The sequence below is a fragment of the Mobula birostris genome, chromosome 15 (genome assembly GCF_030028105.1).
Source record: "Mobula birostris isolate sMobBir1 chromosome 15, sMobBir1.hap1, whole genome shotgun sequence".
NCBI classification, from domain to species: domain Eukaryota; kingdom Metazoa; phylum Chordata; class Chondrichthyes; order Myliobatiformes; family Myliobatidae; genus Mobula; species Mobula birostris.
Window position 1 is genome coordinate 82,982,229 of NC_092384.1, and position 26,614 is coordinate 83,008,842.

At 42.9% G+C, this 26,614-nt stretch overlaps 1 protein-coding gene across 2 annotated transcripts in view; it reads left to right on the forward strand.

Annotated features, from left to right (window-relative positions):
* Positions 1-221: 221 nt before the first annotated feature.
* Positions 222-26,614, forward strand: part of zc3h18 (zinc finger CCCH-type containing 18) — a 303,202-nt gene continuing 276,809 nt past the window's right edge. For both annotated transcript variants that reach the window (XM_072280013.1, XM_072280014.1), the window contains exons 1-2: positions 222-339; positions 24,421-25,136. In XM_072280013.1, the coding sequence (XP_072136114.1) occupies positions 24,438-25,136 (699 nt within the window). In that variant the 5' untranslated portion in view covers positions 222-339; positions 24,421-24,437. The remainder of the gene's footprint in view (positions 340-24,420; positions 25,137-26,614) is intronic.

The following is a 26,614-nucleotide window of genomic DNA, read 5'->3' on the forward strand; positions in this document are numbered from 1 at the left end:
TGGGACCGATGGCCGCGCCGAGTTCCCGGCACGGTTTCTGACGACTTTGCGAGGCTGACGGGGCTAGCGCCGAAGACAAAGGAGCGGTCGGTATCCGTATCGGAAGCGGGTGGCCTGGTGACCGGTGGGCGATGTGCGGCCCTACGGTTAGCGTGGGGAAGGAGGAGGGTAATGGATGGAGGGGGCGGGGTCCTAGATCAGCTGACTCGGTGTGACCAATGAACGACGGGTAATGGCGGCCCTGCCCGGCTCGCTCTCGCTCGCTGCTGCCTCGGGCCCGGCCTCGCGCTGCTCGCCGTTACCCTGGTTACTCGGCCCGGCCCGGCCCGCCGCCCGCAGGTGAGTTGGTCGCCGCTGGGCAGTTCAGGAGTTTGTGGGAGGAGAGGGAAAGCCGGTCGGCTTGCCGGGGCAGTCAGTGCAGTAGGGTCGCCTATTACGCCCCTTCCTTCCCTCTGCCCGCCTGCACCCGCTCGCAAGCCACAGGCCTCAGGCCCGGGCCCAATACTGGCGCTACAGGCCCGGGCCCACTGTCTGGCTGCCCTGGGTTGGAAGAAGTGGGGCCGAGGGTCCCGGCCTCGGGTGCATAAGATGCCGACCTTCCACTCGGGTCTGGGAATGGTCCCTGGTCCAGAACCCATCATTGGCCTGCAGGGTCTGACACTGCCGGTGGCTGCTCCCTCTGTCCGGGGGAAGAGAAGTCCAGGCAGTTCACACATGGACTGGGGCTGGTGGGTCGCAAGTACTGGGGTGGCCAGATAATCCCAGAATAGAAACAGATCCTCTCCTGTTGAACTGCCTCCTTTAAAAACAAGCAGAGCTACACGGACGTGCAATGAATTCAGAGTTTGCAAGGTGTGAAATTAGGCTTCCATGTAACAAGTCCCGAGTTGGCATCAACCTGTGCCTGATCATCCCATTCAAACAAGGTCGAAATACTCTCAGTACTCGGGATATTAGATGGTGTATGGAAGACGGAGGTATGGGTTTGGGAGAGGAGGAATATCTGTGAGAAGAATGAACAAGAAAAGCTTTCTACGTCCTATAGCTTAATTCTTCTCACTCAGTTTACAAATTTTATTTGCACCATTCAATATAAATGATAGATATGAGCATAGTGAAAGTGAATGCGGTGATTGCGAAATGAGCCGTAACTCTACTGAATATTTGAAGACTTTTTTAGTTTCTTATTATAACCAGAAAGAGTGGATGAAAAGCGCATGGAATTGCCAATAATTAAAGCAAGGAAGACTTTTACTGTAGTGGCCTCAAGTAAATGTAGTTATATTGGAACGTCTTTAGAATCTGGAAGTGAATGATCATGGCTGTGTTGTCCTGTAGGTTTATCTCTGAAATGCTTGGCAATGCGGACCATACTGGAGACATTAAACTTAAAGATTGTTTTTATTAGTAAAATATTTGTTAGGCTTCTCTGTACTTTCTCAGGCTGTTTTGAAACTTATCCCTTTGGTAACTTTGTTGTCACATGGTTAATGGACCCATCTGTTTTGTACTGTACTAGCTAGTATTTGACCAGGTAAGTCTTGTCCAGTTTTCTCAGTAGGTAAATGTGCACCTTGATGTGTTGTGGAAGCCGTCTTGGTCCCAGATTCCATTTCTCATCTGCACGAGAGGAATTGCTATAGAATCCATCCTATAACATTGTGATGTAGTTAGTTAAACCTGTCACCCCTACTGGGGCATGGTCTGGCAACAGAAGCTCGTCACGGTTCTCTATCTGGGTCAGTCTGGTGGCAGTCCTGCATGAGAAAAGGCTTCTGTGGACAAGAGCCCCACCACATGACATCATGTGTCTTCTAGCTGACGATCCTTCCTCTCCCAGGGATGAGGAGTTAATGCTGAGGTTTCTGCTTTTAATGGGATGGAGTTGCTTGCCCTATGCCCAGCCCTGCTTTCTCAGCCAGTCTTGGGACTGACCATGGTGGAGTTTTGTCATGTAGTTAAGTTTATCTCTGACTTGCTTGACAATGGGGACCAGACTGGAGGCATCAAGCTTAATGACACACACAACATGCTGGAGAAACTCAGCAGGCCAGGCTGCACTATGGAAAAAAAAACTACAGTCGACGTTTCATGCCAAGACTCTTCAGTAAGACTGGAGAAAAAATGCTGAGGAATAGATCTAAAAGGTGAGGAGAGAGAACCACCAGATGTTAGGTGAAACTAGATGGGGAGGGGAAGTAAGGAGCTGGGAAGTTGATTGGTGAAAGAGACAGAAGGCCATGGAAGAAAGGAAAAGGAGGGAAGAGCACCGGAGGGAGGGGATAGGTGGGCAAGGAGATAAGATGAGAGAGGGAGAAAGGGGATGGGAAATGAAGGGGGGTGCAGTTGGGGGACATTACTGGAAATTTGAGAAATGGATTTTCATGCCATCAGGTTGGAGGCTACCCAAACAGAATATAAGGTGGTGTTCCTCCAACCTAAGTGTGGCCTCATCATGGAGGAGGCCATGGTTGGACATATCAAAATGATATCAAGCTTAAGATTGTTTTAGTTAGTAAAATGCTTGAAACATTTGTTGGGCTTCCTTGCACTTGAATGAGAGAATGAGGCCCCAATAAAACATCCGTGTGGCCTGTCAGCTGGTTTGAAAAGAAGCAGTTGGTCCGGACACAAGACGATGACTTGGACCTGTGAGAGGGAGCAACAAGGGAAGTTAGGGTGGGCAAACTCCACTGTGCAGAAAAACCCTCATCCAGATAGGTGACATAATAATTAGATTGTCGTGATAAAGGTTTTAAAATATATGCCAGTAATGATTCTGTTGAAAATCATCCAAGGGATTTAAAATTCCATTCCATGTTTATTTACAGTTTTGTTTTAAAATTGCCTTTGCTTTCCCACTGACCCACTTCTGCTTGCCTCCAGGCCTACACCTCTTTACCACGCTCTAGGCTTGTTTCTCTTTCTTTCATATTTGGCCATTGCCGCCAAGGACAATGTTTGTTGTCCATCTTGTTGCCTCTGAGGACGTGCTGCAATTCTGATGAAGGTATACCACAGCCCATCACTCCTACTGGGGCAACGGCTGCTGAGAGCTTGCCAGAGTTCTCTGTCGTAGGTCAGTCTTTCATATTGTCCCCAGGTGTAGCCCGGCTTTGAAGATCCTCCCTCTCCCAGCGATAAGGTCTATGGAACTTCTGTTGATGTCCCTGTAGCTCTGGGGTTTTATGGGATGAGTTTTCTAACCCCTTGCTCAACCCTCTTCCTTTCGCTGCCGGGCCCGGGACTGTCCATGACAGAATTAATTCCCGCAGTGCCGTTCGGGAATTCCGATGAAGGGATTCCCTTGGCACGCTTTGAGAATTCTGAAGAAGGATTCCCACAGTGCCTTTGGGAGGGGATCGCTGTTATTTACCAATTACAGGAATGGAGATTGATGGTTGTGGGATAATTGCTCTAAGGAAACGGACAAATAGAGTAGAGCTTGTCGCCAGAGCCTGGTTGTCCAACCAAAACCCATTGGGATCCAAATACGTGCACCATTTTCAAATCATAGTCATAGTCATACTTTATTGATCCCAGGGGGAAATTGGTTTTCGTTACAGTTGCACCACAAATAATAAATAGTAATAGAACCATAAATAGTTAAATAGTAATATGTAAATTATGCCAGGAAATAAGTCCAGGACCAGCTTATTGGCTCAGGGTGTCTGACCCTCCAAGGGAGGAGTTGTAAAGTTTGATGGCCACAAGCAGGAATGACTTCCTATGACGCTGTGTTGCATCTCGGAGGAATGAGTCTCTGGCTGAATGTACTCCTGTGCCCACCCAGTACATTATGTAGTGGATGGGAGACATTGACCAAGATGGCATGCAACTTACACAGCATCCTCTTTTCAGACACCACCGTCAGAGAGTCCAGTTCCATCCCCACAACATCACTGACCTTACGAATAAGTTCGTTGATTCTGTTGGTGTCTGCTACCCTCAGCCTGCTGCCCCAGCACACAACAGCAAACATGATGGTACTGGCCACCACAGACTCGTAGAACATCCTCAGCATCGTCTGGCAGATGTTAAAGGACCTCCGTCTCCTCAGGAAATAGAGACGGCTATCAACTATTAAATACTAAAATCTCTGAGCTCTGATTAGATAGGCCTGCGTCAGGCCTTTATAAATAAATGCACTAAGGCTCAGCACACTAGGGCTGACCCCCTGCAAACAGCCAGAAGTATGCAGGTCGCAAATGAAATGGTTCTTGTTTGGTATGCAGCGCTTCACTGCTGAATCTGGCTAGTGGGCCTGGTTCTCTTGCCACTATTCAGGGCCCCAAACAGTACTTCCGAGTGAGGCAACACTTCACTTGTGAGTCTGTTGGGGTCATCTATTGCATCCGGTGCTCCCGGTGCGGCCTCCTCTACATCGGTGAAACCTGACGCAGATTGGGGGACCGCTTCGTCGAGCACCTCCGCTCTGTCCGCCACAACAGACAGGATCTCCCGGTGGCCACCCACTTCAACTCTGCTTCCCACTCCCATTCAGATATGTCCATACATGGCCTCCTCTACTGCCATGATGAGGCTAAACTCAGGTTGGAGGAGCAACACCTCATATACCGTCTCGGTAGCCTCCAGCCCCTTGTATGAACATAGAATTCTCCAACTTACGGTAATTCCCTCCCCTTCTCCTATCCCTATGTCACCCTGCCCCCTCCCCCAGCTGCCTACCACCTCCGTCATGTTTCCACCTCCTACTACCCATTGTGTTTTCCCCTATTCCTTCTTCACCTTTCCTGCCTATCACCTCCCTGCCTCCCCTCTCCCACCCCTTTATCTTCCCCCTTACTGGTTTTTCACCTGGAACCTACCAACCTTCTCCTTCCCACCCTCCCCCCACCTTCTTTATAGGGCCTCTGCCCCTTCCCCCTATAGTTCTGATGAAGGGTTCCGGCCCGAAACGTCGACCAATCTTTTCCACGGATGCTGCCCGACCTGCTGAGTTCCTCCAGCGTGTTGTGAGTGTTGCTTTGACCCCAGCATCTGCAGATTATTTTGTGTTCAAATTTAAACAAGCTCTCTGGCTTGGGTTGATAGATGGCCCTGCCAAGCAGATAGCTATTTGACTGAATAGTTGTACATGCAGACTGTAAGAACAGAGGAAAATAGCAGGAGCAGGCCACTTGGCCAATTAAGACTGACCCACTGTTCACTATGATCATTGCTCTAGATCTCGTCTCTTTTGTACCAGTTCCCCTTGGGCTTCAATTCCAGATATTTCAAGGATTAATCTGCCTCCTCTTTAAGTCCTCCCACTACAGGAAAGCTGCATCCATCATCAAGGACCATCACTACCCAGGCCACGTTCTCCTCTTGCTGCTACCATCTGGAAGTAGGTATAGGAGCCTCAGGACTCACCACTTTTCAGGCTCAGGAAGAGTTATATCCCTGATCCAGAGTGGATAATCTTATCACTGTACTGTTTCTACAACATATGGACTCGCTTTCAAGGATCCTTCATCTCATCTTCTTGACATTTATTGCTTATTTATTCATTATTCTTCTTTCTTTTGTATTTGCACAGGTTTTTTTTGCACACTGGTTGTTCTGTTGGGTGCAGTCTTTCATTGATTCTATTGTAGTTATTGGAAACATTTCAATATCTATCCTGTCACGACCCCTCAGGTCATTCCTCAAACTTCTGAAACACCAGACAATATAGATTCCATTTCTTGAACCATCAACCATCTCATCCTAGGAATTAGCCGGATGATTTGTTTTTGGACCTCCTCCAATGTTATTGTATCCTTTCTTAAATAAGGGGATCAAAATTACACAATACTCCAGGGTTTGTCACTACTATGTTACCTTAATTGTAAACAGAACTCCAACCACCTTGCAATGAAGGCCATTTGAACGTGGATGGTCACAAACAAGAGAAAATCTGCAGATGCCAGAAATCCAAGCAACACACACAAAATCAACAGGCCAGGCAGCGTCTATGGAAAGAAGTACAGTCAAAGCTTCAAGCCGAGACCCTTCAGTCTGTTGAGTTCCTCCAGCATTTTGTGTGTGAACGTAGTGGTACAGCACTAGAATAGGCCCTTCAGCCCATCATGTCTGTGCTGAGCATGATGCCAAAGTAAATCACCTCTGCCTGCATGTCATCCTTACCCCTCCATTCCCTGCATACTCACATGCCCATGTAAAAGCCTTTTGAATGCCACAGTCTGCTTCCTAGTACGTCAACAGCAAACTTGCGTTCTTCGCCATCTTCCAAGTCATTAAAATAAACCATAAATAACTGAGGGTCGAGAGCTGGATGTCTCAACGTCTCTTCCATCCATCAGAGATATTTGTCAGGAGTGCTGCGTATGCAGTGCCCGTAATATTGTCAATGATCCCTCCCATTTCTCCCACAATCAGGCAGGAGGTACAGTTGAGGTAGGACATGGATTGTTGGGATGAGAAACAGCTTCTTCCCGCAGGCTGTAAGATGACTGAGCTCCTGTCACCACCCAGGTCTCATGTATGAAGCACCAGTAGTGTTATACTGTTTACTTTTTAACTGGTGTCATAAATGCATCTTATTTGAAACTTTATTTGTAGTAACATTACTTTGTATTTTGTGTAAGTTATATGTACTATGTTGTGCACCTTGGTCCAGAGGAATATTATGTTTTAGTGGTGTACATGTGTACAGTTGTATGTGAGTTATATGTATTGTTTGTACACCTTGGTCCGGAAGAACATTGTTTTGTTTGGTGTATACACCCTATCCTTGTTATATGCGTCTTCAGACAATGCGGATTCACAGTTATGCGTTGAACCTATTTCTACCAATTTCTCCTTATATGCATCCAAAACTCACAGTTATGCGAGGCTGTTGGGATGAGAAGCACTGCTTTCCCGCCAATACAAGTCATATGCGCAGGCCGCAGTCTCACTCCTGCCAGTCTCGCATTGGTTTTGGCAGCGTGTGGATGTGCGGTCTTGCGCTCTTAAACTTTTGTGATTATTTACGGTGTACTGATTTTGTGCTTGAAATATTTAACTATGCCTCCTGAGTGTCCTATGTCAAATCCCGGGCTATCGGCCAAGCAGCAGAGAACCGCTTTAACACTTGAAAAAAAGTTGGAAATTATAAGCAGGGCCACGTCAGGTGAAAACACAGCTCTGGGACGCTACTTCGGCCTGGGTGAGTCCACAATCAGAAACATAAAGAAAGATACTGAGAAAATAAAAAGTGCAGTGATTGATTCATCACAAGTGTCTTCAAAGATTGTTACCAAAGTGCGTAACCTGATTATGACAAAAATGGAGAAAATGTTGAGCTTGTACATTGAGCATGAAACAAAGAAAAAAAACGACACTTAGTTCCGATCATCTTCGTGTGAAAGCTTTGGAAATTTATGGTCGCCTTTGTTCAGTGGCTAGTGAGGAAGTGTTAAGTGATATTGTTAGCTTTAATGCAAGTAGGGGATGGTTTTCTAAGTTTGTTAATTGTCACAGGCTTCATAACTTAGCTGTGCTTGGTGAGCAAGCTGGTGCTGACCACGAAGCTGCTGAATGCTACCCTTTGCAGTTGGGGGCTATGATAGCTAAGTTAAGGCCAATTTATACTTCTGCGTAGAATCTATGCTGTAGCCTGATGCGCACTTCCCCAATAATGTAACTATGCATTGCGGCCACGCAGACCGCAACAATTGTGATTGGTCGGCTTGGTGGCATCCCTTGGAGATGATGAACCAAGTCGTCAAATCTACCTGCCGACATCAGAAAATATTTGAAGTGCATTTCCTCTTCCATGTCTCTTAGTGGCTGGACAAGCACAAAAAATTCACCCTCCTTCTGCCTCAACCCGTTCAATGGTCGTACACACCATCTCCGACGTCCTCTCTCTTTTCTACGTTGCAGTAATTTCAGTAAAAGTAACTCTTGTTCAGCATTGATTAGGTCCAACTCCAACATGGTGTGCTCAGTTTCAGTCGCCACTGTTTGAAGTATGCAAAGAAACTCAACACAGTGGCATAGAAACCCAACTAGCGTTTTGGCGGTGAATTGCAGAGCGACGCAGACACACCAACACACAAGTATAAATGCTCACAACAGTGTAGGCTACGGCGTAGAGCCTACGCAGAAGTATAAATCAGCCTTTAAGCATCACACCAAAGCAGGTGTTTAATGCAGGCGAGACCGGGCTTTTTTGGAAGCGTATGCCGAAATGCACTTACATAAGTAAGGATGAAAAGATTGTGTCAGGTTTCAAGGCAGCAAAGGATAGGTTGACTCTGCTTATGTGTTCCAATGCGGAAGAAGACTGTAAGATGAAGCCTGTCTTAGTTTACCATTCACTAAACCCCCATGCTCTTAAGGATTTGAGTAAGAATATGCTTCCTGTCCACTGGGCAGCTAACAAGAAAGCATGGGTCACTGGTCAAATCTTTGAAGATTGGTTTGCTAATCATTTTGCTACTGCCGGGAACAGATGAGCTTCTGCGTTTAACTCAGACTGAAAGTGATAACAACGATGAAGAAGAAAGTGTCGAGTTGCAGGTGAAGGATTTTACAGTGAAGCAATTGGCAGAATTTTTTAAGGCTGCGGAACACTTGGCACACATGGCGGTGGACATGGACCCAAGTTTAGAACGGAGTCAGCATTTCAGTTGTTCCTTGCAGTCAATCCTTCTTCCCTACAAGCAAATTTATGCTGAAAAACAAAATGCTGCCAAGCAAACAACCCTCACCACTTTCTTCAAACCGGTGTCATCTCCTGCTGCCGGCAGTACTGAGAGTTCTGTGAGTCTTCCTTCACCCCTTGCTGTCCTTGATGATCCTGACGACACAGAACCATCCACCTCATCCATGTAAAGTTGCTCAACACCACAACCACCACTCATCTCCCGGAGCCAACACACCTGCCACTGTTGGTGAGTACTGTACACCCTAGTATGTTTTCTATGATTTATTACATTGAATATTACCTTAAATTGATCAAATATAATACGAATGTTGCCCTGTGGTACTGCTTTTGTGTCATATTGGTATGAAAGTGTGAATAAGTTACAGGTAAAACATATTTAGGAAGCCCTCCAGAATGCACCCCTATTTTCTCTATTTAAATAATTATTCACATTATGCGTTTTCCATACTATGCGTCAACTGCGAGGAATGTGTCCCCCGCATATAACGAGGATAGGGTGTACATGTGTACAATTGTATGTGAATTATATGTACTGTGTTGTGCTCCTTGGTCCAGAGGAAAGTTGTTTCGCTTGGTGGTACACGTGTGTAGAGTTGTATGAGTTGTATGTACGGTGTTATGCACCTTGGTCTGGAGGAACATTGTTTTGTTTGGTGGTATATATGTTTGCGGTTGAATAACAATAAACTGAAGTTGAACTTGAGGCAATCCACTAGCTAAATCCTTCCAGCCTGAAAAAGATTTAAAATATAGGAGCAGAAGTAGGCCATTTGGTCCATCAACACTGCTCTGCCATTTCATCATGGCTGATTCATTTTCCCCCTCAGACCCAATCTCCTGCCTTCTCCCCATATTCCTTCATGCCCTGACCAATCAAGGATCTGTCAACCTCTGCCTTAAGACTTGGCCTCCTTTTTTCTGTGCAGTAACTGATCTTCAATCCATGCTAACACACTTCCTCTGACATCACAAGCAAAAGCACTGAGTGAACCAACCTATGTCAGATTTTGTGTGGGGTGTAAGTTTGATAGAATATGGTTATCTGTGATGCTGCACAGTCACCGTGTTAACATTTTGTTAAAGAATCCATGGAAGCCTAGTGCTGAATGGAGAGAACCTTAAAAATTATGATCAAGCATAAAGTCAGAAAGTCCTATAGCATGGAAACAGGTCCTTTAGCCCAGCTGGTCTATACTGACCAGGATGCCATTTCAGTCACCAGTGTTTCTCCCATAACATTATGAACCAGGGGTTCCCAACCTTTTTTCCGGTCTTAGACCCCCTACTATTAGCTGAAGTGTCTGTGGACTCCAGGTATGGAACCCCTGTTCTAAACCTTTCCTATCCAATTTCTGACAGTTCTTTGTATATACTCAACAGCCTTTTTGTTTTAAATACATTAATTCATTCTGTCTCCACCATCCTTGAGTGCAATACCTACTCCTGAGGTTTTACTTGCATCTCTATTGTATTCCTTGGCCAGTATTTCAAATGTCCAAAATGAGGTTTATTTTCCAATGCACAAGAACGTATTTGTGCATGTGCAATAAAAAAAATTGCAGCAGCGTCATAAGTATCAAATAAGCAACATTCACAAGATGAACATAAATTAATCATAAATGATACATGAAAGAACCCCGAACAAAGTCCATTTTTCATAAAATGTGATTGGAGTAGTCATTGGTTACTCAACTGTAGCAATTGGGGTTTTGCAGGTTGGTTCAGGAACTATCGTTGAAGGGAAGTAGCTGGTCACAAACCTGGTGGTGTGGGAATTCATGTTTCAATACCTCCCTCCTGATGGTACCTTCAAAACAATGGCCCTGGACCTTGCAAAGCTTTGCTCTATTTATCAAATCTCTCACCCTCCTTTACCTTCAATCCTATAGCTTCTCTGCCCTATTGCTAAAACCATTTGACGGAGAAACGGTTTGATTGATCTTTTCTGCACTGTTTAGAAGCACCCTAAAGTAAATCAGCCGGAATTGGATGCGCTACTGTCTATTTATTTATTTAGAGATACAGCAAGGAACAAGCCCTTCTGTGCCTATGAACTATGTTGCCTAGCCACTCACCCATTTAACCCTAGTACAACCACAGGACAATTTACAATTACCAATTTACCTACTAACCATTATGTCTTTGGACTGTAGGAGGATACCGGAACACCCAGAGGAAACGCACATTGTCATGGGGAGAACGTACAAACTCCCTACAGCAGAGGTCCCCAACCTTCTGTGCACCGCGGACCGGTTTAATATTGATGATATTCTTGCAGACTGGCTGGCGGGGGAGGGGGGGGTTGGTGTTCAAGTTCAACAGTGCGTGACAGGGAATGAGGAAGGGTGCAGCTAACTTGTATTGTTTCCGTGCGGCCCGGTAGCACATGCTCACGGCCCGGTGGTTGGGAACAACTGCCCTGCAGCACCGGAACTGAACTCCCACCTCTGATGCCCCAAGCAGTAATGGTGTCTGTAACCTCTACAGTATTCTATCAGTGCCTCTAATTTTGAATCACAGGATCCTATCTGGTATTACCATTTGCTGGGCTAGGTGTACATGTCCTAGTTGGTCGTGGAAGAATGGCTTTTCAAAACCTTTGCCAGATTGAGTCTGAATAGCACAATGATAAAAATCTCCAAAACAAGTAGACAATATACTTAGCTTGTAAAGCAGCGTCTGGGAGACATAGTTAATGCTATTAACTATTGTTAAAATTATCAGTGGCTTGAAAAGTAAATTCTGTTTTTCCTTATATTCTATAATCCATTTTTTGATCACTTGCCAGTTTTCAATCAACTCTTTTGTTCTTTGTGTTCCTTCCCACTTTCTTAACTATTAAAACTTTGATCTATAACGTTCCCTAATTTGGAAGTTCATTGACCTAAAACGCTGACTCTTTCACATTGCCTAAATGCTGTCTGACCTATTTTTCTTGCAGATTTTCAGCATCTGCAGTATTTTGCTTTGGACCTTTATCATCATCCTTCTGATCTCAGTGACACTAATACTGTTACCTTATTTGCAATTTAAATTCAAATGTTTAACATCTACATGTGGAATAATTCAGTAACATTGATCTGGCTGGTGAAATTTGTATTGGCATTTATTTTTTTGGTTTTGCTTTGTAGTTTCCAATGTGGATACATTTATAAATGTGCTGAAACAAATTGTGAATAAATGGCCATTGTATGTTCAGACACCTGAGTAATTACGAAGCAATTTACTGAAATTCAAGCTCATTTAAAAATTGGGATATGGACATTGTTTTAAAATATTTGAGGTGGTAGCTCACTTATTTATCGAGATTTATTTGGAGATGGGCCCTTCTGGCCCATCGAGCCTGCGTCACCCAATATACCCATGTGCCCAAGTAACCTACTAACCTGTACGTCTTTGGAATGTGGGAGTAAACCAGAGCACCTGAAGGAAACCCATGTGGTCACGGAGAATGTGCAAGCTCCTTATAGATGATGCTGGCATTGAACCTGGGTACTGTAATAGTGTTACAGTAATCACTGCACTACCATACTGCCCCACAAGCAGAAGACGATTCCATGATATTGATAGAGTTGCAAGAACCTTTGATACAATATACAGTCGACCTTCACTAATCCGACTACCTGTAATCCGGTTCCTTCGTTAATCCAGCACTGATTATGCTTAATGTCATCCTTCTGTAATTTGGCATTTTCACTAATCCGGCACTCCTCAGGTCCCAATGGTGCTGGATTAGTGAAGGTCAACCTGTATCAGTTATTTGAAACATTGCATGTTATACCTTGGTTACTAAAACTTTCTCATGGGATAGCTATATCTATTTAGGGGTATCTTCCCCCTTCCTTTCCAGTTATGATTAAGGGTCTTGGCTTGGAATATTCACAGTTCATTTCTTTCCATAGATGCTGCATGACCTGCTGAGTTCTTCCAACCTTTTGTGTGTGTTAAACCTTTCTTATCCATGTGTCTGTCCAAATTTCTTTTAAACATTATAACTGTACTCATAACTACTATTTCATCTGGCAGCTTATTCCACATACTCACCACCTTCTGTAGAAAAGTTGCCCTTTGAGTCTCCTTTAAATCTTTCCCCTCTTGCCATAAACCTATGCCCTTTAATTTTAAATTCCTCTATTTTGTGGGGGCGGGGGGGGGGGGTGCGGAATCTGACCGGGTGCCTTAGAATCAGAATCGGGTTTATTATCACCAGCATGTGTCATGAAATTTGTTAACTTAGCAGCTGCAGTTCAATGCAATACATAATATAAAAGAAAAAAAATCAATCAATTACAGTATATGTATATTGAATAGATTAAAAATCATGCAAAAACGGAAATAATACGTATTAAAAAAAAGTGAGGTAGTGTTCACAGGTTCAATGTCCATTTAGGAATTGGATGACAGAGGAGAAGGAGCTGTTCCTGAATCACTGAGTGTGCGCCTTCTAGCTTCTGTACCTCCTACCTGATGGTGACAGTGAGAAAAGGACATGCCCTGGGTGCTGGAGGTCCTAACTAATGGACGCTGCCTTTCTGAGACACCACTCCTTGAGGATGTCCTGGGTACTTTATAGGTTAGTACCTAAGATGGAGCCGACTAGATTTACAACCCTCTGCAGCTTCTTTCAGTCCTGTGCAGTAGCAACCCCCCCCCCCAACTCCACTCATTGGTATATTTGCTCCTGTATGCCCTCTCATCACCATCTGAGATTCTACCAACAATGGTTTTATCATTAGCAAAATTATAAATGGTATTTGAGCTATGCCTAGCCACACAGTCATGGGTATAGAGAGAAAGTAGAGCAGTGAGCTAAGCACACACCCCTGAGGTGCACCAGTGTTGATTGTCAGCGAGGAGGAGATGTTATCACCAATCCGCACAGATTGCGGTCTTTCAGTTAAGAAGCTGAGGATCCAATTGCAGAGGGAGGTACGGAGGCCCAGGTTTTATAATTTATCAATCAGGATTGTTGGAATGATGGTGTTAAATGCTGAGCCATAGTCGATGAGGCGGGCTGGTGGCGCAGTGACATCAGTGCCGGACTCTGGAGCGAAGGTTCCCAAGTTCTGTAGTCAGGCCACTCCCGGCACGCTTTCCACCTGTGCCGGGTTGAGTGTTGAGCTCGCAGCTCGGCCTCATTAAAAAAAAAAAAAGACTGCGCTGTGTGAAGGACATGGGGGACCACTCACAGAATCTTTCCTGCAGGACAACCACTTGAAAAAAAAAGTGGTCGCTGAGGCTCTGGCAGAGCATGGCACACAAAAAAAAATAGTCGATGAACAGCATCCTGTCGTAGGTGTTTGTATTGTCCAGGTGGTCTAAGGCTATGTGAAGAGTCATTAAGATTGCGTCTGCCGTTAACCTATTGTGGTGATAGGCAAATTGCAGTGGGTCCAGGTCCCTGTTAAGTCAGGAGTTCAGTCTGGTCATGAGCAACCTCTTAAAGCATTTCATCACAGTAGATGTGAGTGCTACTGGGCGATAGTCATTAAGGCAGCTCATGTTATTCTTCTTAGGCACTGGTATAGTTGTTGCCTTTTTGAAGCAAGTGGGAACTTCCGCCCATAGTAGGGAGAGGTTGAAAATGTCCTTGAATACTCCTGCCAGTTGGTTGGCACCAGTTTTCAGAGCCTTACCAGGTACGCCGTTGGGGCCTTCCGCTCTGCGAGGGTTCACTCTCTTTAAAGCTAACCTAACATCAGCGTCTGAGACAGAGTTCACAGGGTCACCAGGTGCAGCAGGGATCTTCACAGCTGCACTTATATTCTCCCTTTCAAAGCTGGCATAGAAGGCATTGAAAATTTGCAGATGACACAAAGCTGGATGGCAGTGTGAAATGTGAGGAGGATGTTATGAGAATGCAAGGTGACTTGGACAGGTTGGATGAGTGGGCAGATGCAGTTTAATGTGGATAAATGTGATGTTATCCACTTTGGTGGCAAGAACAGGAAGGCAGATTACTATCTGAATGGTGTCATGTTAAGTTAGGAAAAGGGGAAGTACAACGAGATCTAGGTGTCCTTGTTCATCAGTCACTGAAAGTAAGCATGCAGGTACAGCAGGCAGTGAAGAAAACTAATGGCATGCTGGCCTTCATAACAAGGAGAATTGAGTATAGGAGCAAAGAGGTCCTTCTGCAGTTGTACAGGGCCCTGGTGAGACCACAGCTGGAATATTGTGTACAGTTTTGGTCTTCAAATTTGAGGAAGGACATTCTAGCTATTGAGAGAGTGCAGCGTAGGTTCACGAGGTTAATTCCCGGGATGGCGGGACTGTCATATGTTGTAAGATTGGAGCGACTGGGGTTGTATACACTGGAATTTAGAAGGATGAGAGGGGATCTGATTGAAACATATAAGATTATTAAGGGATTGGACACGCTAGAGGCAGGAAACATGTTCCTGATGTTGGGGGAGTCCAGAACCAGAGGCCACAGTTTAAGAATAAGAGGTAGACAATTTAGAAAGGAGTTGAGGGAAAACTTTTTCACACAGAGGGTTGTGGTTCTGTGGAATGCTCTGCCTCAGAAGGCAGTAGAGGCCAATTTTCTGGATTCTTTCAAAAAAGAGATAGAGCTCTTAAGGATAGCAGAGTGAAAGGATATGGGGAGAAGGCAGGAAAAGGGTACTGATTGTGGGTGATCAGCCATGATCACAGTGAATGGTGGTGCTGGCTCGAAGGGCTGAATAGCCTACTCCTGCACCTATTGTCTATTGTTTAGTTCATCTGGTAGTGAAGCATGGCTGTCATTTATGCTATTGGGTTTTGCCATGTCAGAAGTAATGTCTTGCAAACCCTGCCAGAGTTGTCGTACATCTGATGTCGCCTCCAACCTCGTTTGAAATAGTTTCTTCGCCCTTGAAATAGCCCTCCGCAAGTCATATTTGGTTTTCTGGTACAGACTTAGGTCGCTAAACTTGAATACCACAGATCTAGCCTTCAGCATGTCCTGTTACATCCATGGCTTTTGGTTTGGGAATACATACCAAGTCTTTGTAGGCACACACTCATCTACACAGGTTTCAATGAAATCTGTAACAACTGCAGCATACGCATCTAGATTCGAAGATGAATCCCTGAATACAGTCCAGTCCATTGATTCAAAGCAGTCCTGTAGGTGCTCCTGTGCTTCCTTTGTCCAAACCTTCTTGGTCCTCATTACTGGTGCTCCAGCCTTCAGTCTCTGCTGATACTCAGGAAGTAGAAGTACAGCCAGGTGATCAGACTTAGTGAGGGTGTGGAATAGCACGGAAGGCATTCTTGATTGTGGTGTAGCAAAGGTCCAGTGTGTTTTTTCCTCTGCTATTGCAAGTGATCTGTTGATGGTAATTGTTTAGTGATTTTTTTTTTCAGACTGGCCTGGTTAAAATCCCCCAAAACGATGTTCATAACCCCGCTCCTCATTTCTGGTCTTTTCCATGAGTCAGCTTGTTTCTTGGTCCTTTTTGGGGCCCAGTCTCTAATCTCCATGAGGCAGCTCTCTGGACATCAAGTTCCAAACTGAACGTCGTGGGCTCCAACAGTTTTCGTAACAAAAACAAGACAAAAAGAACAAGCAGAAGACGTAGAAAATGTGAAATAATAATAAAAAGTGAAAAATAGAAATTCTTCATAGTGCCTAACTTGTTGAAATAGTGAACGTCGTTTCATTTTCACTCCCGGCTGTTTCTGGCATCTTCAAACCTGAATGTTTGAAACTGCAGTGAGGAAAACCATTCTGAATTGTCTTACTGCTATATCCCCTCAGTGTTCTGTTCCTTCGTAATGCCATTGGCTGTCTGGTATTATAACGATGTAGAAGGAGGCCATTTGACTCAGCAGGTCCATGCCACCTCCTGGGGACAATTGCTTCTGTCTCATTCCTCTTACTTCCTTGTCCTGTATCTTTCTTGCTTAACTTCTCTGATTCTTTTTGCCATTATCCTGCAATACTGGGTAGTTGGTACCAGTCAGCTGACCAGTGCTTCTATGGGCACCTTGATGCCTCCACAATCACAGAGAGAAACACTTGGCAGTATTTTTTGGTGACTGTTTTACTGCTATTTTAAATATGCTCTTTGTAATGACCGTTGTTTCTGTGTTTTGTACTTCAGCGCAAAGTAACGCTGTTTCGTTTGGCTGTATTCTTGAGTATTCCCATATGGTTGAATAACAACTAAACTTGAAATGTATTTGCACGATTATTTGTAAAAGCACCTCAATTATTGAATCCCCAGTAATCACTGAAAATGTACTGACGTTTTCTGTGGTTACCCCACTTGTGCCATCTCCACCACCCCATATCCAAATTAGTCATGTTGCAGTGGCTGTGCTCTGAATTACACATGCTGAAGATGGTAATACTGTCATTGATATTCAGCACTACAAACAGGTTGCTATCATACAAGGATTCCTTGCCTTGTCCTGCCCTGCCATTTGATTGCCCATTTTCCATCCTCCTGTACTGTCTGCACCTGTTGTGTGTAATGACAGAAATTCATATCCTCATGCCTGTGTTGCAGTTACTCTAATTTTGTCTTAAACTTAGAAATCTTGTTGGCTGAAGTTAGAAGTATAGATTGGAAATAGTCGATTACAGTTAATTGGGACCAGTATATTTTGGCCCAATTAAGCAACTGTCCCAATTAGCTGAATTTTCATGGAAATAGTTAAAAAAGGTATTAAAAAAAGACAAACTACAACTGAATAACCAGTTATGTATTTTAGTGAAATACAGAACAAACAATACTAGATAAATACTTTATTGATCTCAAAGGAAATTACAGTGTCACGGTAACATTACAAGTGCACAGATGTACAAGCGTTAGAAGTAAGAAAGAATAAAAAATAAGTTACCACAAACAGTCTAGTAGGAGGGGGGGGTCATCACTTCCCTAGGTATAGATTGACTCATTATAGAGTTTAGTGGTTGAGCGTAAGAAAGACCTTGTATAGTACTCTTTGGAGCAGTGCAGTTGTCTTCGTACTGCAACATGATAAAACTGTGTGTTAGTTCCTAATAGTTATCAACGGATGAATTAATTCAGTGTACATTGCATGTTCTTTCGATTGACTGTAAATGAACAAAATCAGCGCAGGCACCTCCCATGGATTGCCTTCATACAATTGCATTCTCCAAATCTTCATTTTCATTGTAACATTCAACATTGTCAATATTTTCAAACTCTTCATAATTCCTAACTTGTTGAGGTAGTGAAGTCGTGTCATTTTGACAGCTGGTTGTTTCTGGCATATCCAAGCTTGAATACTTGAAACTGCAGTAAGGAAATCAACTCTGAGTTGTCTTATTGATTATTTCTCACCAACTATCAATGACAAAACCACTGCTTTTTGAACAGAAATACATGCAACTGATTCTATTTAAAAACTTCACTCTAAGCATGGTTCATGCGACTGATGCTAGTTAGGAACTTTGGCAACAGTTAAGTGGCATAGTGCCCCAAATAAACTCTTAGTTGCCCCAAATAAGCAGCTGCCCCAGTTAACTGATGGCCAATTAACCAGAATCCACTGTATCAGCTTAAAACCATTGAAACTTTTAAGTATCAGACTTCTGTGCTCGTGCTGTTGGATCTGCTGGGGGGTCCTCCAAGCCTGATCAAGGAAATGCCACATTTTTAATTTGGTGTACCCAGCCTGGGAATTGGGAAGGAAAAAGGAAATAACTTGTTCTTTAAAAATTTTGCTTTATTTTAATGTTTTCAGTTTTATGCCTTTTATTTTTTAGGGCTGTTTTAATCTCTGCTTAATTTTAGTTATTTTTTAATGTCTGAGCATCAAAAAACATTTTTAAAAACCTTTAACTGTTTTGACTGAAGATGAAGCTCTGTCCACAAACTTTCCTCTGTCAAACTGCTGTGTGAATTGCTATAGTTTTGAATGCCACATTGCCTGTTGTTGCTCTGATCTTAACATCTGACAGAGGGCCAGCAAAAGTGGACCTTTGTATCCAAACCAATGAATTCAGGCAGAGAGGGTGGGTTTCGATAGCCATGTGTAGCAAATCCACATGGCGTGCATTGCTCAGCAAGGACTGGACTCGCAGGTTCAAGCAAATGGAGCCACTTCCTGCACAGAGTCCTGGAGCTGCATTTAGCACAGGGATTTCAGCATGTCTTAGCTACCCAATTTTGTTTAAGATCATCTATTATATAGAAGTTTAACATTCTTCCTTTCTGTTTATGTACATATTTACTTGAAAGTGGGATTTTATTCGATTGCTAGTTTTAAATCTCTGCTTTGGATGCAGTCACTAATTACATACATACAGTTGCAAGCAAAAGTTTGTGAACACTTTGCAATTACCTGCCGTTCTGCATTAATTATAAAATGTGGTCTGGTCTTCATCTAAGTCACAATAGTAGATAAACACAATTTGCCTAAACTAATAACACACAATTGTACTTCTCATCAATACTAAGTATACCATTTCAACAATCACAGTCCAGGTTCAAAAAAAAAGTATGTGAACCTCTGGGGGTAATGCCTACTACAAAAGCTTTTTGGAGTCAGGTGTTCCAATCAATGAGATGTGATTGGATATGCGGGTTGTAGAGGTGTCCTACCCTATAAAATAGTCACACAAAGTCAGGTTACCAACAGAGCCTGCTCTTCTCAATAAAGATCTGTTCATGCTCCATTCCTTGATCAAAACAACTTTCAGAGGACCTTAGAAGAATTGCAGAAATGCATGAAGCTGGAAAAGGCTGCAAAAGCATTTCTAAAGATCTGAATATTCATCAGTCCACAGTAAGAGAATTTGTCTAAAAATGGAAGAAATTCAGTACTATTGCTACTCTCCCTAGGACTGGGTATTCCACAAAGATCACACCAATAGCACAACGTGCAATACTGAAGAAGGTGAAAAAGAACCCAAGGGTAACAGGAAAAACCTCCAGAAATCTCTAGAACTTGCTAAAGTCTCTGTCTATATGTCCATGATAAGAGAAACACTGAAGGTATTCATAGAAGGATACCAAGGAGAAAACAACAGTCCTCCAAAAAAATAATTGCTGCATGTCTCATGTTTGCAGAAAAACTACCTGGATGTTCCGCATGCTTTAGGGGCCATCTTCTCTGGACAGATGAGACAAAAGTACATTGCTATGTTTGGAGGAAAATGGGCACTACACACCCAACACCAAAAGCTCATCCCAACTGTGAAGCATGGTAGAAAGAGCATCATGGCTTGGGGCTGCTTTGCTACCTCAGGGCCTGGACAGCTTGCAATCGTTGAGCAAGCAATGAATTCAAAATTGGATCAAGACATTTTACAGGAGAATGTCAGGGTAGCAGTCCATCACCTGAAGCCTAATAGAAGTTGGATGGTGCAAAAAGATGATCCAAAAGACAGAAGTAAATCAACAACAGAATAGTTTAAAAAGAAGAAAGTCTGTGTTTTCAAATGGCAAAGTAAAAGTCAGAGTCCAGACCTCAACCCAATTGATAAGCTGTGGCATGACCTGAAGTGGGCTGTTCATGCAAGGTATCCCAGAAATATTGATGAACAAACAGTTTTGTATGGAGGAATGGTCTAATCTAAAATTCCTCCTCCTCGTTGTGCAAGGCTGATCAGCAGCTACAGGAAACGTTTGGTGGAGGTTATTGCTGCTAAAGAAGGTTCTACCAGTTATTAAATACAAGGGTTCACATACTTTTTGCAGCCTGGACTGTGAATGATTGAACAATGTGTTCAATAAAGACATGAAAAATACAATTGTGTATTATTAGTTTAGGCAGATTGTCTTAGTCTATCAAGTCTTAGATGAAGATCAGGCCACATTTTACGAGTAATTAATGCAGAAAACCAGGTAATTGCAAAGGGTTCACAAACTTTATCTTGCAACTGTACTTATTATTGCCCATTAGTTTGAGGTTTCATGAGAACCAGAACTTCTAAAAACAAGGAGTATTTTTGTTATGATTCTGAATAGTTATTCTTGGCATATATGGTGGTGTAGCGGATAGTGCGAAACTATTGCAGCTTTGCGCATCTTAGAGTTAGGAGTTCAATTCTGGCGCCGTCTGAGGAGTTTTTACGTTCCCCCTCTGACCATGTTCGTTTCCTCCCACAGTCCAAAGACGTACTGGTTGTGAGGTTAATTTGTCACTGAGTTGTTGGCTCACTGGGCGGATGGGCTTGTTCCACACTGTATCCCTAACTAAAAATAAAATTGTACTGTTAGAGCAGAATGAAGATGGAACGTTGGTTAAGGTGGTAAATTCAATTCAGTCCTCATCGCATCTTCACTATAATCCTTGAAGTGAGCACCTTATTGAACTAATGCAAGGTTGTTTAAAATTCAAGCTTCAAGATTGTTTAATGTCATTTTTTGTACACCAGGTTAAAGCAGAATGAAATAAATATTACTCTGGATCCGATGCAGGCAAAAAAACAGATTAAGATTAGAATCAGAATCACTTTATTTGCCAGTATGTGAAACATACCAGAATTGATTGTGGTTCGGTGCCAAGCATCAACCGCAGGGCGATACCATAACAGACAACCCAATAGTAACCAAAAACTTACGAGACAATTGTGCAAACAGCCATGAGCAGTCAACAATCCGTGCAACTTAAATATGAATATGTGAACAGACTAAATAACTATCAACAGAACAAGGAGAGCGGCAAAAACCATTTTAATGGATGTTGTGCTTGGGCAGTTAGGGTATTAGACCTGAGTGAGTTTTGTTGAGAAGCTGGATAGCAACAGGAAAGAGGCTTCAGAGACGACATGTGGTCCTGGTGGAGATGGACTCGTAGCGTCTCCTTGATGGCAGTTTGGTGAATAGGTGACAGCTACTTGATGAGGTTTGCAGTAATTTTTCCAGTTCTTTTCTGGCGATGGGAGCAGATCTTTTAATGTTGGTAGCTGACAGCCAGTGATCTCTGCTGAGTGGACCACTCGCTGTAACTTGAACTTCGAGAGGGAGATGGCAGTGGGAAACCAAATAGTGATTGAGGTGGTCGCAACAATCTCAAGTGGCTGAGTAAAAATTCATCAGTACAGTCCCTGAGATGTTAAGTTTCCTAAGCTGACGTAGGAATAATTATCTCTGCTGGGTTTTCTAAAACACAACAACGATTTAAAAACAAATATAAATGCATAAGATAGCTTGTATACATTGATTGTAAATCTATAAAATGATGCTAGGCACAAGAGTATCTGTACATAAGGTAAGTGACAGGAAGTGATAAATGATAAAATGATTTAAGAGACTCTTAGATAGGTACATGGAGCTTAGAAAAATAGAGAGCTATGCTATGGGGAAATTCTAGGCAGCTTCCAGAGTAGGTAAAGGTTGTGGATTTGAGAAGTAATGTTGAAGATGTCTTTTGACTTGCCAACAATCCTGGTTATGAGTCTTGTCTTCATTATTCCTTGTTCTATGAGTCAGCACTCTGGAGCTCCCATCTGGCTTGTGGCTGTCTGAAGCTTAGAATATACTTTATACTTTATTGTCGCCAAACAATTGAGACTAGAATGTACAATCATCACAGCGATATTTGATTCTGCGCTTTCCGCTCCCTGGATTACAAATATTAAATATTAAAAATAGTAAAAATTAGTAAATATTAAACATTTAAATTATAAATCGTAAGTAGAAAATAGAAAAATAGAAAGTAAGGTAGTGTTAAAAAAAAACTGATATTTGGAGGGTACGGCCCAGATCCAGGTCAGGATCCGTTCAGCAGTCTTATCACAGTTGCAAAGAAGCTGTTCCCAAATCTGGTCATACGAGTCTTCAAGCTCCTGAACCTTCTCCCGGAGAGAAGAAGGACGAAAAGTGTGTTGGCTGGGTGGGTGGTGTCCTTGATTATGCTGGCAGCATTGCTCCAACAGCGTGCGGTGTAAAGTGAGTCCAAGGACGGAAGATTGGTTTGTGTGATGTGCTGCGCCTATAAGAATGCTTTCTACGGTGCATCTATAAAAATTATTGAGGGTTTTAGGGGACAGGCCAAATTTCTTTAGTTTTCTCGGGAAGTAAAGGCGCTGGTGGGCCTTCTTGGCAGTGAACTCTGTTTGGTTGGACCAAGTCAAGTCATTTGTGATATTGACCCCGAGGAACTTAAAGCTTTTGACCTGTTCCACTTGTGCACCACCGATGTAAATTGGGTCATGCGGTCCGCTACTCCTTCTGAAGTCAACAACCAATTCCTTCGTCTTGCTGACATTGAGGGATAGGTTATTGTCTTCGCACCATGCTACCAGGTTCTTAATTTCCTCTCTGTACTCAAACTCATCATTACCCAAGATACGGCCTACAATTGTTGTGTCATCAGCAAACTTATATATTGACTGTGACGGAAACTTGGCTACACAATCATGGGTGTACAGTGAGTACAACAGAGGGCTGAGTACACAGCCTTGTGGGGCACCAGTGCTCAGAGTGATTGTAGAGGAGAGCTTGTCCCCTATCTTTACAGCCTGGGTCCTGTCTGTGAGGAAGTTGAAGATCCAGCTGCTTGACTCCTCATTTAAATTTGAACAGACCTGGAGATCTTTTATTCAATATTTTCATTTAATGTAATATATACCCTTCTTGGTTTTTTTTTACTGTTTTTTATGGAGGTCGGGATTGAGGATGTGAGTTTAAGTTTTTTAACTCTGTTTGGTTTCAAGTTAGCCCATTGCTTTGCTTTGCTTTTAGTTAGTTGCACGGTGGGTTTTTTTTGAGGTTTTTTTTTTCCCTTTCTCTATTGATATATATATATATATATATATATATATATAAAAATTAGTATACTATTATGTTACCTTGGTACGTTATGTTTAAATTACATTGTATCTTTTTTTTGTATTAATATCTCCTGTAATTTTATTATATTCTAACAGTGTATTAGTGCTTATATGGCTTACCTTTTTGTATACTTATTCAATAAAAAGATTTAAAAAGAAAGAAAGAAGATCCAGCTGCAGATCTGAGTGCTAAGGCCCAGGTTCCGGAGCTTAGGAATCAGTTTATTTGGAATGATGGTATTAAAGGCAGAGCTGTAGTCAATGAAAAGGAGCCTTACGTATGCATCTTTATTCTCCAGGTGTTCTAAGGAGGAATGTAGGGCCAGAGAGATGGCATCTGCCATTGACCTGTTGCTCTGGTAGGCGAATTGCAAAGTGTCGAGGTTGACCGGTATTGCTGCTGCTGGTTGATGTGCATTTTTGTTTCAGTTAATTTCTGCCCTTTACCAGGCACTGCAAGTTGAACACACACAAAGCACTGGAGGTACTCATCAGATCAGGCAGTATCTATAAAAATGAATAAACAGTAGACTTTTTGGGTTGAGATCCTTCATCAGGACTGGAAAGGAAGGGGAAAGATGCCAGAATATAAATGTGGGAGCAGGGGAAGGAGGACAAGTTAGAAGGTGATAGATGAAACCAGGTGGGTGGGAAAGGTAAAGGGCTGAAGAAGAAGGAATCTGAGAGGAGAGTGGACCATTAGAGAAAGGGAAGGAAGAGGGACCCCAGGGCAGGTGAGGAGAAGAGGTAAGAGGCCAGTGAAGAAGAGGGAAGGGTAGGGAAAAAGAGAAAAAAAAGTACCAGAAGGTAAGTTGAATGTATTACTGCTTGACTTTCGTTCTGTATCATAGAAAATAACAAGCTTAACTGAAATTCAGATGTATTGAAGATCACTTTGTAAGATTCTCAGACTTGAATGTCATTTTGTTGCAGAAGTTAATAATGAGATGTATATTGAGGAAATGCAGTTGTGCCCTTTGGGGGAAACATATTCATGTACTTTTTCTTATAACAGAATAACATTATTCTCCAATGGATGTCTCTGATAGTCCTGATCGTGACCCACGTTCCCCAGAGGACCAGCTCTCTGATGATGATGACGATGACTTATTGCTTGAAGGGGGTCATGAAAATGATGAAGAGGACGATATAGACAAACATTCAGACAATGAGGGAGAAGGTGTAGATTCTGAAGACAATGACCATTGCAGTGATGCAGAGGTTCATAGTTTTGGTGAACCTGACAATGATGGGGAAACTCACGAATCAGAGGTGGAGGAAGAGGAGGAAAAGTTGAGGGAGGAAGGTGATTACAGTGAAGAAAGTGGAAATGAGGAGCGACCTAATGTAGAATCTGACCGAGATAATATTGTGAGTCCAAAAAGAACTTGTAGTGCTGAGCAAGCTGAAAAAGGTACCACTGAGAAACAAGATTTGCAAGTCGATGAGGAAGCCGCAAATGATTCTAAGGACGAAGCGTCTTCTGTCATCAGGGACCTGGATGAGCATGAGCTGGACTATGATGAGGAGGTTCCTGAAGAACAGCCAGGGGCTGTAACAGAAGACAGTGAGAAACAAAGCACTGAGGAGAAAAGCAGTGACTCACCAAAGGAGGGAGAGAATGAAAAGAGTCAGCCTGAGGAGAGGAAGTCTGAAAGAGACAGAAAAGATGCATTTCGTGAGAGGAAAAAGGATGAAGATGATGGGGAGCTAGATGAAGGAGAAGTTGAGGTATGATTTTCAAATAATCCTAAGGAATATAGCGTGCATTATAATGATTCAAAGCAACACACACAAAATGCTGGAGGTACACAGCAGGTCAGGCAGCATCTATGGAGGGAAGCAAGCAGTCAATGTTTCTAGTTGAGATCTGAATGAAGAGACTTAGTGTGAAATGCTGATTGTTCATTCCCCTCCATTGATGCTGCCTGACCAACTGAGCTCCTTCAGCACTTTGTGTGTGTTTCTCTGGACTTCCAGCATCTACAGAATCTCTTCTGTTTATAATGATTCAAGTCTTGTTCTGTAGCCATATTATTGTTCTGTTTATTTTTGAGCATGCAGGTGATTAGCATAGTCCAATTTGTGAGTGATGTGGTAGCTTTATTCTGCATTTAACCCACATTTGTGCAGAGAATGGGAGTAATACTAAATGTTCACTTCTCACACCTTCTCATAGCTGAATGTTGTTCATTGTGGCATGGATTTCATTTTCACACTGTATCAGGTTCCAGTCCTGCTCCTTGCACCTTTTGTCAAACTTGAAGCCTATGTCTTTGGTGAACTGTCTGAAAAGCACTAGGCCAGTATAGTTTGTATAGATTGGGCATAAGAAGGAATTGTACCTGTAATTCCAGGATAAGACTGCTACAGTTGATGTTGACACATCTCCATTATCAGAGAGATAAGCTTGTATTCTCTTATTCAAACATCTAGAAACAGACTAGAAAGTCCTCTGTTTCCAAGGTGTGCTCCAGTTCTTGCATTGCCCACTGGTCCTGGAAAATCTCCAGTGCATCAGAGGGCACTGGATACTCCCTCTCTAGAGGCACTGGGGTTTGGATGTAACCTCGGAAGGGAAAATGGTTGGCTGGTATGGACCCCTTAAAAGCCTGTTGACTGGGCAATGAATTGCCACATTGGCCAGGCCCATCAACAGATCAAGGAAACCCCTGAGCTATCATCAACAGTGTGTGCCCAACCGATAAACAGGAGAACAGGGCTAAAGGGTAACTCAGAGCAGCTCCTGTAGTCTCACATTCCATGTTCATGGAATAAGGATTCCTCCAGGCCACAGAAATTACCTAGTCTGGGAATCCAAAAGCCAGTTTCAAAACGATTAGATGGACTTAAGTGCATTTTCTGTGCTGTAGTGCTCTGTCTATTACACCTTGGCATGTTGGACTGTGTTTATAGGTTCAGTTGTATACAGGGGTGCTAGAAAGTTTGTTAATCCTGTATTATTATCTCTGTATTAAAATAAATATGACCTAAAATGTGATCAGATCTTCATACAAATCCTAAAACTAGTGAAGGAGAACCCAATTAAATAAATAATACAAAAATATTATACTTGTTCATTTATTTATTGAGAAAATTGATCCCTTATTACATGTATTTGTTGGAAAAAGTATGTAACCCTCTGGGGGATGCCTTCTACAAATGCTATTTGGAGTCAGGTGCTCCAATCAAAGAGATGAGATTGGAGG